We start from the raw sequence: 12,856 nt of genomic DNA, 5'->3' as shown, positions 1-12,856 counted from the left end.
ATTTAAAGGCATGGCCCACACTTGTAAATTTACTTTTTCTCTTTCTAACTTGCTATGATTCTTTCTTTTCATCTATAGCTCTCTCTCTTAATTTCCACCTCTGTCCATCTCTGTTTCTCTCCTTCTCTCTGTCAGTCTTTTTTATTTTTTATCTTCATTACTAGAGACCAATTCTGACAACCAGCATTGACTTCTCAGATTACTTTTACACTTGCATTTACAGTTCACCCCTCCTGTTCTCAATGCTTTGCCTTATACTGAATAAATTTGGTCACCAAACTTTCTGTTACTGGCTTCTCTTCTCTCTTCTTCTTTGAGGGGGATAGCAATCTCTTTTTTTCTTTTCATTCAACCTCCTCTTGCTTCATGCAGTGTTTTTTTTACTCCTCTCTCCCACACAGCTTTTAAATTGGGTTTGAATTCATGAGCTTTTTCAATGTCTCACTCCCTCCATCCCTTGGAAATTACTTTTTACCCTTTCAAACTTTGCTATGCTGAGGAGGCAGGTCTGACCTTCCCTCCCTCTCAAAGTAGGTCCTTTTCATGAACACACTCTCTCTCTCTCTCTCTCTCTCTCTCTCTCTCTCTCTCTCAAACACACACACACACAAACACACATACACACACACACACACACACAACATTTTAATGATAAACCAGACATGCCACTCTCTTGTGAGTCCAAAGATTCCTTTAACAAAATAAACACCTTCCAGTGACATTGGAAACAAAGAGGATGACTTTCATTGTTTTGGCCAATTTCCATGAATAAATACTAGTACATAATCAGCTTCTTTATAAAGCAAATACACATAAATATTTCGCTGTTTACCCTGCTTTTGTGGGGAAAAACATGCATAGTGTTTACAGGTTCTTATTATTTGCCACAATGCATGTTATGTCTTATTCGTACAACATTAAGAAACTCGCACACTGAGAAAAACATACAGATTCATGTCCAAACTAGAGTACGCCCACACACACACACACACACACACACACACAGTGAGCCTTTTCCATGAGTCTGCCTATTTGTGTCTACTCTTAAAAGGGTGTTTTATTTAGCATAAATGTTGAAGCCAAGTGTGCCTGGCTGCCATGGCAACCAAATTAAACTGAGAATATCTTTGCAAGGAGGCATCAAAATTATTCATATCTCTCTCATGAGGAAGAAGTATAACAATGTTTTTCCCCTTTTCTTTAAGATACTACTGTGATGTGAAATAGCAGTTAAACCATTAGTAATTTAAACACTGAACGTAACACAAACATATGGCAACCATAAAAAATAACTGTACAAATAAAATAACTACACTTCTATGGTCATTCACTAAAAAAGTTATTGTACGTTACTATATCATTCTAAATGTATTTATCAGTTGATTACTTTTGTATTTATGCATTTTTGTTGTACCCTATTGACCAATTATACATTAACATAAATGCCAAATTGTATAAACTAAACATAAAAATCAAAGGCAAAATGTGACTTTGCATTATGGTTGGTGTCGGGATCTGATGCGAGTGTGTGTCTGTTGTGTGGTGGGGGGGGGGGGGGGGGGTAAAGGGTCATTGCAGTATGCTTGAGGCATATGTGTAAGGGGTGAATAGTTCCCATCTCAGTTTTGAGGGTCCAGAGTGCTTGTGTTGTTGGGAGTAGAAGATCCATTTTATTGATTGACTTGTATGCCCCCTGCCCACAGATGAAGGCTGTACAACTCTAATGAATTCTTTCAATCCTGCACCCTCTCAGCTCCACTCCTCCACACTGCCATCATAATTAACTCTCCATGCCTGTGTGTTTGTTTGTGTGTGTAGGTCTGAGTATGTGTGTATTTTTACAGGGGTGTTTATGCATGGGTGTTTGTAGATGACCTCTTTGTTTTTCTCTATTCTTTTTTCTTTCTGTGTTTTTAAGCTGATGATCTTTTTCTTTGATTTTTTACTTTGTGCTTAACTGCAACACAATGTAGGTAAAAATATGGGGGAAAGTATTTCAACTCAAATTTGGTATTTTAAGGACTTTTGTATGATTTCTAAAGTGTGATCTACTTACAAATAAAGCCATTTATTTGACACAAAACACATGCACAACATTTTCAGTGTCAAGTCTTTAATAAATAAATGGCTTATTAAAACAAATAGACAAAAAACAACAGTCCAGTTCTTTTATTTACAGTCAAGCCGGAAAAGTCTACACACCCCTTTTACCTTATCCATGTTTTATTACATTACAGACTCATTCTATAATAGATTTAGTTAATTTTTTGCCTCAAACATCTACACACAATCGCCAATAATTATGAAGTGAAAACAGCGTTTAGAAAATATGCAATTTTTTTTTACTGACAAAAATTGTTTATATCTGTACACACCCTTAGCCTAATACTTGGTTGATGCACATTTGGCAGCAATTACAGCTTATTGGCTTCTTGGGAAAGAAGCTATGAGCTTGGCACACTTGTTTCTGGACATTCTGCTGATCTTCCAATAGGTTCTCCCATCTCCACAAGGATACGCTGGAGCTCTGTCAGAGTGACCCTCAGGTTCCTGCTCACCTCCCTGGCCAAGGCCTGTCCTCCCCGATTGCTCAGTTTAGCTGGGCAGCCAGGTCTAAGAAGATTTTTGGTGGTTCCAAACTTCTTCCATTTACAAATGATGGTGGCCACTATGTCCTTTGGGACTTGTAAAGCTGCAGCAATTTTTCTGTACCATTCTCCAGATCCATGCCTTGACACAATCCTGTTTCTGAGGTCTGCAGATAATTCCTTTGACCCCATGGATTGGAATTTGCACTGATATGCACTGTCAACTGTGGGACATTATATAGGCAGGTGAAAAAATTAACTCAATCTATTATCGAATAAGTCTGTAATGTAATAAAACCTGGAGAAGGTGAAATTGGTCTGCAGACCTTCCGGCTTGACTGTAAATCTGTGAATTCTGTGAATCAGCCTATTGTGAATTTAATATGTTGGGGGCAAACGTTTAGGACTACTAGTTTTAGTTAGCTTTTTTAATATACTGTACATTTAGTGATAAAGTTTTAGTTACAAATCATAGAATCCACATATCAGTTTAAGTAAAAAGTTGAATTTTTAAAAAATCTACATGAATTTCAGGATTCCTTAGTATTTGGTTTGTGCTTTTTGCTGTAATGACAGCATCATTGACATGGACTTCTCAAGTGTGTGTAAAATCAGATGATTTATGTTAGCCAGGTATGGTTTTATAAAATTCCAAAGAGCACCTGCTAAAATAATTTCAGTGATCTTTTTGTTAGCTCAGGAGAAAGTATTGACAAGGACAAGGCAGCTGATATCACTTTGTCATGCTGCTTGAATTAGAAGAGCAGAATGGTTGCTTGAAAAGGGGAGTGGTGCCTAAATCATTGTCTTTTTCTGTTAACCAAGGAAACATGTGCAGTCATCATTGCTTTGCATCAAAAGGGCTTTGTGGGCAAGGACATTGATGCTTGTAAGATTGCACCTAAATCAATAATTTATAGGATTATCAAGAACTTCAAGGAGAAAGGTTTAGTTGCGGATTCAGCTATGGATCAGGCACCACCAGTGCAGAGCTCGCTCAGGAATGGAAGCAGGCAGGTGTGAGTTCATATGCATGCACATTGAGGCTTTTGGAGGATGGTCTGATGTCAAGAAGGGCAGCAAAGAAGCTGTACAGATATTGGACTGCAGAGGACTGGGGTGTGTTACGAGGGTGGAGAAAGGACTCAAGTGCGGAGGTTAAATGAAATAATGATTTTATTTAATTAGACAAAACAATAAAATCAAAACAAAACAGAAACAAAACAAATAAAAACCCCAAAGGACGGCGCTGGGCGCTGCCGGCAACAAAAAAACAAAAGGGACAAAATACAAGATGCTGGACGCGAACCCCGGTCTTTGCGCGCGGAACCGGGCGCGTTACCAGCGCGCCACTACAGCGCGGATGAGAGGGTGAGTGTAGACGCTGAAGGCGCTTCGGTGAGCTGACGCAAGGGTAGCTAATCTCCGATAATAGCCTAGCCCCAGCACAGCGGTTGGCTAGGGTTGTTCGCTATCGGCGGACACCTCGCTTAAGGAACCGCTCCGATCTGAAAGAAGAAAGAAAATCATATTTGGTTAGGCAAGTTCACAAATGCGGATACGAACCAGGTGATGGCGTGATAGCCGAGCGCTTGACGGCATCACCATCAGGCAGTACGAAACCCACTCGAACTCAGTATAAACCAGTTGGATTCGAACCGGGTAGTGGCGTTTTAGCCGAGCGCTTGACGGCATCGCCACCAGGCAGTTACAGAATCCAATGGGCCACTAGTAAGTGAACGCCCCCGAAATCACCTATGGTGCGGTTCGGGGGGAACAGAAGGCTCCGTATACAGCCGCAGCTAGAGCCAGTCTGTCGTAGCAAAATAGATAAAGAGAACCAATTAGTTATAAAGGTAATCAAGCTACTAACGCGGATTCGAACCGGGGTTGCTGGCGGACCATCCGAACGTTTTACGGAGTCGCCACCCAAGGGTTGCAGAATCCAATAGCTAGATTCAATAAGCGAACTATAGCGGTGAAAGATCCAGCGCCGTGTGACGGGGCTGGCTTCACCCGCTAAAGCTAAATGCTAACGAGGAAATAAAAAGCAGTTCGAGGACTGCACGGCATCGCACCACGCTACTTCTAAGAAAGGTAAAGCAAAGCTAATTACCTCAACCTTGCGGTCTACACACCCTAATGGCCTTATGCCACCAGGGGTACCTCTAAGGCTAAAAAGAAGCGTGGGGGAGCCGTCAGCAGTCCCCACGGACACCGCAGTGCCCAAAACAAAAAAGGAAATAAAGGCAGAAGGTGCGACGCCTGCAGCCTGGCGGCGTGCCCTTAAATAAGGGAACCGCAGCTGCAGGTCGTTCGCCCTAACGAGCTGGCCTATTACTTAAGGCCTAGCTCAGAACTGCTCTGTAAGGCTTGTGACGTCGGGGAAGAGTGGTAAGTCCCACAGACGCCACAGAACCTTACAGGGTGAAGTTATTTTCTCAGTTGAAGCCCCCTTCAGACTGTTTAAGACATCTGGAGAAATGATTGTCCGGAGAAGAAAAGGTGAGCGCTACCACAAGTCCTGTGTCATGCCAACAATAAAGCATCCTGAGACCATTTATGTGTGGGGATGCTTCTCACCCGAGAGAGTGGGCTTACTCACAATTTTGTCTAAGAACACTGCAATGGATAAAGAATGGTTCTCCCAACAATCCAGGAGCAATTTGGTGATGAGCAATGCTTTTTCCAGAATGATGGAGCACCATGTCACAAGGCAAAAGTGATAACTAAATGAACAAAACATTAAAATTTTGGGGAAATGGACAGGAAACTCCCCAGATCTCAATCCAATTGAGAACCTGTGGTAAATCCTCAAAAATTTAAGTCTTAAGTTTTATTTTTACTAAACATAGTTTCTCTTGCTATTTATATTTTATATTTTATTATGTTTACACACACCGAGACCTGAGTAACTGCATTTCGTTTTAATCATGTACATGGTTTTGAATGACAATAAAGCTGAGTCTGAGTCTGAGTCTGAGTCTGAAAAAGAAGGTGAACAAACAAAAAAACATTGTAATAACCTCTGAGCACTGATTAGGCAAGAATGGGTTGTCATCAGTCAGAATTTAGTTCAGAAGCTAATATCCAGCATGCCAGGGCTAATTGCAAAAGTCTTGAAAGAGAAGGATAAACACTTCAAAGTCTTATGTGATGTATTTGTCAATATACAGTGTATCACAAAAGTGAGTACACCCCTCACATTTCTGCAAATATTTTATTATATCTTTTCATGGAACAACACTATAGAACTAAAACTTGGATATAACTTAGAGTAGTCAGTGTACAACTTGTATAGCAGTGTAGATTTACTGTCTTCTGAAAATAACTCAACACACAGCCATTAATGTCTAAATGGCTGGCAACATAAGTGAGTACACCCCACAGTGAACATGTCCAAATTGTGCCCAAAGTGTCAATATTTTGTGTGACCACCATTATTATCCAGCACTGCCTTAACCCTCCTGGGCATGGAATTCACCAGAGCTGCACAGGTTGCTACTGGAATCCTCTTCCACTCCTCCATGATGACATCACGGAGCTGGTGGATGTTAGACACCTTGAACTCCTCCACCTTCCACTTGAGGATGCGCCACAGGTGCTCAATTGGGTTTAGTCCATCACCTTTACCTTCAGCTTCCTCAGCAAGGCAGTTGTCATCTTGGAGGTTGTGTTTGGGGTCGTTATCCTGTTGGAAAACTGCCATGAGGCCCAGTTTTCGAAGGGAGGGGATCATGCTCTGTTTCAGAATGTCACAGTACATGTTGGAATTCATGTTTCCCTCAATGAACTGCAGCTCCCCAGGGCCAGCAACACTCATGCAGCCCAAGACCATGATGCTACCACCACCATGCTTGACTGTAGGCAAGATACAGTTGTCTTGGTACTTCTCACCAGGGCGCCGCCACACATGCTGGACACCATCTGAGCCAAACAAGTTTATCTTGGTCTCGTCAGACCACAGGGCATTCCCGTAATCCATGTTCTTGGACTGCTTGTCTTCAGCAAACTGTTTGCGGGCTTTCTTGTGCGTCAGCTTCCTTCTGGGATGACGACCATGCAGACCGAGTTGATGCAGTGTGCGGCGTATGTTCTGAGCACTGACAGGCTGACCTCCCACATCTTCAACCTCTGCAGCAATGCTGGCAGCACTCATGTGTCTATTTTTTAAAGCCAACGTCTGGATATGACGCCGAAAACGTGGACTCAACTTCTTTGGTCGACCCTGGCGAAGCCTGTTCCGAGTGGAACCTGTCCTGGAAAACCGCTGTATGACCTTGGCCACCATGCTGTAGCTCAGTTTCAGGGTGTTAGCAATCTTCTTATATCACTTTTGTGATACACTGTAAGTTATAACTATAACTTATAATTGCTTATAATTGTACTTCAGTATACCATAGAAACATCTGACAGATCAAAAATGCTGAAGCAGCAAACTTTGTGAAAACCAAAATTTGTGTCAGTCTCAAAATTTTTGGCCACGACTTTAGATCATAGTTCATCCTTAAGTAGTTGTTGCAATGATATAAGGTTTGATTAAGGACATTATTCTGTTATTCTGTTGCGACATAATTACTTCTTTAAACTTGTAGGCAAAAAACCATATTTGAATATTCCCACCACCATGGTTCATTGTTGTTGTCAATCTAGTTTTTAGTTCTAGTTGGCATTTTGGAGTGCCATGTCCAGTAAGGTCAAATTTGTTTGTAGAGCATTTTACAGCATTCATGACCGCTAAACCAAAACTCCCGGTTGGACTAGCCAAGGCAACAATGGCAAGGAAAAACTTCCTTAAAATTATAGGAAGAAACCTTGAGAGGAACCAGACTCAGCAGCGACCCATTGTTCTTGGGTGGCCTGAAGGATAATTTGAATGAATTAGAATTAAGCAAACCATACATACACAAACTAATTGTAAACAAGTTATAACTAGTGAAAAGGTTTTTTGTTAAGAATTATATTATGTTCTTAAACACAGACATTAAACAGCTGTTCACATATTTAAGTTGGTACATAAAATGCAAAAAAAAAAAAAGACTTTTAATGTTTTAAGACATCACCTTGATTGTACTTGTAAGTATAAACTAATTTTTAATATGGTGCCTGCAACACTAAAAAATTACAGGGGCAAAATAAGAGTGAAAAGTTTCTAAAATATTTAATTTATGTTGTTTTGAAACATATACAGTGGTACCATGAAACTTAATGTCAATTGGTTCTGGGAGTAGCGTTGAGTTTAAAAGGCGTTGAGTTTCAAATTATTTTTTCCCATAAGAATGTATGGGTAAACCTGTTAATGCGTTCCATGGTCTCGTGGAAATGCATATATTTTAGGCTAATGTTAAATGATGGGGTTGTTTTTGACACTTATACACTGACAATAACACAAATATAATATAAAAACACAGAAATACAATTGAAAACTGTTAAAAATCTATAAAAACCTGCACTGTAGCTTTACTTCTTTATTGTTTCCTTATGCTTCTTAATCGTGGAGATGCTTGATATTGGAATACCGTATTCTGTTGGTAAAGGCGCATTCACATGAGAAGCGGCACAATAGCTTTTAAGATGGCTGTGCCATTATTTCCTATGGAGTGTGGCAGTGCACAAAGCCTAATGTGACTTATTGTACTAAAACAACGAGCGGAGAATTTCATCAGTGCAGAGAATATATGAGCAGTAATAATTAAGAGAAGTTTAGCGTTTCTGTCGTTCTTTTAATACATTAGGTCACATCAAGCTTATTTTTAGCGTTTTAGACTCTCAGAAAAGCGGATTCTAAAATACAGCTAAATACATACATGTCGACGCTTTTAGAGTAAACTTGACAGTTATTCCTTACAAATGCAGATTCGTCTCATACTCACACTATGGGTGTTTTCAAAAACCTAGGGAGTTGCCTTGCTGTCTTACTGCCGCACTGAATGCTGGGATTGCCTTGATCACTAAGGACGCTTCCGATGCTCCCTCGTTCTTGAGTCAAAATAACATTGAAATGTTAAGATACCTAACTAGACAGTATATTAAGGCATCTAGGGTTTCGAACAGCCTCCTTTTCGGGAGCGTGCGTAGGATGACGTAAAATGCTGTCTATGTAGAGAGCTCACTAGCTTTTCGAACACACCCTTTGATGACGTCTTACTGCACCGCTTAAGCCAAGCGCTGAACAAAGCGGCTGTTCAGTGTTAATTTGAAATTAAATAATTAATAATAATTAATTAAGGTAATTCTTGTAAAGACCATATTCATTTAAGTGCCAATGTGTCCTATCCTCGTGGGTAGTGGCCCATCACCTAAAGCTTATTAAAGGTTAGGATGAAGAGGGCTGTTCATGCAAGAAATTCCATAATAGTCAACAACTATGCCTTAGTATTGTACAAACCTTGGATGTGTTACTTTATGTGAAATATTTGTATTGTAATCCATTTACCTTTAACTTATATTTGCCTCCTTAGGAGCAGATGAAGCCGAGCTCAGTTCAGACAGCCGAGGAGAAAAAATGGACTTATTCTTGAAGCAGGAAGAATCTCTGGCTGGGGAACCAGGCTTTCATGGCTCCACACCGGCCAGTGATAGGGAAGAGGCAGTTGGTAAGGACCATGAACGAGGCAGCTCTGTAGCTAACCTGCGGGCGGCACTAATGAGCAAAAACAGCCTATTGTCTCTGGGGACAGAGATGCTTAGTGAGGGAAACCCCCTGCTGTTTGACTACTTACCTAAAGGAGGACATTCACTCTCCCGTAAGTCATGACTCTTACTGTACAACACACTTTCTTAGAGGCTACACTCATGTAGGTTTATAAAATTAATAGACATTGTAGGTGTGTGTTAGTTTTGATTATTTATGGTGTATTGTGTGAACACATTTTAATTGTATTACACAGTAAATTTTGCATTAAAATGTTTTCAGAAATCAGTAACACCTACATATACTAGTATAATAAATTTGTAAGTTTGTAATCTTAAGACTCCTGCTACCTACAAGATAGCCTTGTCTGTTTTCTCACATCTGCCCTTGTTAAGAAATGAACTGAATCATTGTATTACTTACAAATATTAATGAGGATAAATTTATTATCATAATGATTAATGAAACCAAAAAATTTGCACCTCTCACAAATTTGAAAATGCACTTGCAATTAACCAATAGAACACAAGAGGGAGTGTGTTATCGCGAATAACATCACGGCTGTGTAGATCTACAGCGAAAATAAATCAAAGAAGCCCTGAATTTCATATTGAATATGCCTTAATATTGACAATACCTTCCTCCAAAAAGTAGTTCCACAACGAATGAGTTGCTGCTATGCAGCGGTAAAAATTCCCTACCCTGCCTTAATACAGTAGGCTAAAAAAGGCATATAGTTTAACACTACAAAGTAACGCTAGTTTGGAATAAAAATAATAAGCGAAGATGAATAAGCGAAGATGAAAGGAAACGGAGAAAAAGCTAAAAATAAAATTAAGAATTAAAAGATAGAATTTAGTTATTTATCAGAGTTATTGCGTTATTTGTATATGTTAATCTGCACACTTCCGTTCATTGTGCAGTTAGAAAAAAAAAGGCTGCTCTGTAGGATGTGCATCAGCAACAAACAGTCCTGCTCGCTTCGCTGTTGGCCTCTGTACTGTCTTCTGGGTCATGTTCTGCAATGAGGACTGCACTCCACCTTTATCTGTCAGCTAGTGTGGGTCTCCAATAGCTTTTTAACGAGCCCTTAGACCTGAAACAAGCGGCGGCTTGTGTGCATGAAGCTTGTCATTACTGGCAACGCGTCAGCAGAGTAATACAGTTGTGGTGTGAAAAGGCTGTGCTGTTATCACCAATTTTAGCACGGTTAGAACGCTTCTCAGCCAATCAGATTGTAAGGTCGGAACTAACTGTTGTATAATTCTTATTCTATCATGGCAAACAATTTATAAAATAAAGGTTTAATAAAATTATTATCTTAAAGGTAAGCTAAACATGCTTAATTACATTAATTTTTTTTTATTACAAAATTAAATTTTAAACTGCCTATGGACATTTCCTCTTCTTTAGTGTTGATCAATAAGTCTTGGGGTACCTTGTCATATAAAAAAAAGTGGGTTAATCTAAGTATTAAATATTTAAATTCTGAATACTCTCTCTCTCTTTCTGACCCTCTCGCTCTTTCCAAGTATTACTTTGCTAATGTGATTTGTTAGTTTAACTTTTTCTACTGTCAGAGAGAGAAACACTGGAGGTAAACATTTTAGTATGCTCACACATACAAGACATTTGCTTTTGTTAGGAGAAAATAAACAGCCCTCCATGTTCATTTCTGAAGGGCATGGGGTTTAGCTTGCAGACACATAAGGCAGTCTTTCTTAACTGGTACTTTACAAATGCTGATGTATTTCATGAGATGTTTCTTGACTGCTTTCACCTTGTCTGCATCCCATCTCTTTGGTGCTGCTGAAAAAAGCAAAAAGATGTTACAGGGCAACCAGACAGTGGCAGAAAGAAATGTGTTTAATTAAACAGTTTAATTTTGTTTCCATCGCCCAGCCCAGGTGAAGCCCACATGCACCGCCACATCAGACCAGGGGGTGGCAAGGGGAAAGGGGGGCTCACGTTAACATCAGTCCAGGCCAATGAGGGCTGTCTGAAACAGGGCTCCATCACCTATGGGCCTAGGGAGAGGGGAGGATTGACAACATTAATCTGGGACAATGAAAGCTATCTAAACTGGGGCACTATCAAAACCTCTGTCAGCTCAGGTAAATCCCACAAATACTGCCACTATCAGCCAGACCAGGGAGGCTCACATTGACATCAATACAGGACACCAAAGGCTATCTGAGCCCCACTATGTCCTCCCACAACCAAAGACATGTAGTCAGGTTAACTGGAGCTACTAACCCCCACTAGCTTAGGTGGAGCCCACATGCACCGCCATATCAGGCCGGACCGGGGGCTAAGGTTGTCTGAACTGGGGCACCCTTAAAAACTCCCGCCAGGCCAAGTGAAGCCCACATGCAATGAAAGTGGGGCAAACACCATTAGAACCTCTCACAAATTAGTCTATGCTAACAATCGTGTTAAAGAAACAGCGGTTTGGTAAATCGTTTTGGTTTTAAGGTAAATTACACCTACAGTACAAAATGTTTAGAGATATTTATGAAATGTATATTCATGTAACTTATAATAAATTAGAAAAGCCAGTGTAGCAGGAAGAAGGAAAGTCCAGAGGATGGAATTTATGTGCATTTGTAATGTTCAAGAAGATTATTATGATTTAAGAAAAAAACAATTATGATAATATGAGCCACTACTATAATTTGAAGTAGGCTGTAATTTTTGTGTTGTTTTGTGTGTGTTTGTAGGTGTGTGTGTGTGCAGGTGTCTGTGTGTGGGTGTGTGTGTACTCATATAAATCTTACCTTTAAATTGTATGACTTGAAATAAATATCATGTACATGTGTTGTTACCCCTAGATATTTTGTTAAATACATTTTTTATTCTTGTTTGAAGCTTTAAGAAATCTTAAGTAAATATTTTTAACTTCCTTTTATACTGGATATAAATATGAGAGGACAAAAGCCAAATTTCCTTATCTATTAATTATAATGGGAAAAATACACAAATGAAATAAACTATAAGACACGTGTTTTGACTTTTAATGAAGTAGTGCTTATGAAATGCTTATGAAAAAACTTTGCAATCATACAAGCAATAATGGTATGCAACAATGCAGCTATAAGACATTTGTTTTCATTGAGAGCTGGGGATGTTCATCAACAGAAAGTTGCTGTACTTTGCCAGAAGGACTGATGCCAGCAATAATCAAAAGTTGAACAGTGTAAAACAAAATGGCAACTACAGTTGAGAGTTGAGCAATCCTGTTTTTTTTTTTATCCTCTTTTTTTTTGGTTCCTATAATGTAAAGGTGGGCACCAAAGTAATTCCTTAAAATAGTGGCAGTATGTACATTAATTCATTGTCTGGAGCAATTCAGGGACACGGTGGATACAGTTCACTGGGCGAAAGGCAGGAAACACTCCATACAGGTCACCAGTCCATCTCAGGGCAAACACATTAACAACTGGGTCAATTTTAGTAGCTCCTGACTATTTCTTTGGATTGTGGGAGGAAACCAGAGCACCCAGAGGACACCCAAATGGACACAGGGAGAACATGCAAACACAGAAAGGAGACAGATCATTCCACAAGTGAATCGAATCCAGGACCTTTTTGCTGTCAGGTGATAGTGCTACCTTCTGGTCCTCCGGTTTCCTGC

At 39.8% G+C, this 12,856-nt stretch overlaps 1 protein-coding gene across 1 annotated transcript in view; it reads left to right on the top strand.

The window, feature by feature from the left end:
* The window catches only part of zbtb46 (zinc finger and BTB domain containing 46), a 78,241-nt gene that overhangs the window by 51,398 nt on the left and 13,987 nt on the right, over positions 1 to 12,856 (top strand). Inside the window, exon 3 of the mRNA XM_063015225.1 lies at positions 9,050 to 9,334. Coding sequence (XP_062871295.1) covers positions 9,050 to 9,334 — 285 coding nt within the window. The remainder of the gene's footprint in view (positions 1 to 9,049; positions 9,335 to 12,856) is intronic.

Source organism: Trichomycterus rosablanca, chromosome 19 (assembly GCF_030014385.1).
Source record: "Trichomycterus rosablanca isolate fTriRos1 chromosome 19, fTriRos1.hap1, whole genome shotgun sequence".
NCBI lineage: Eukaryota > Metazoa > Chordata > Actinopteri > Siluriformes > Trichomycteridae > Trichomycterus > Trichomycterus rosablanca.
This window is presented reverse-complemented; position numbering and strand designations above follow the sequence as displayed.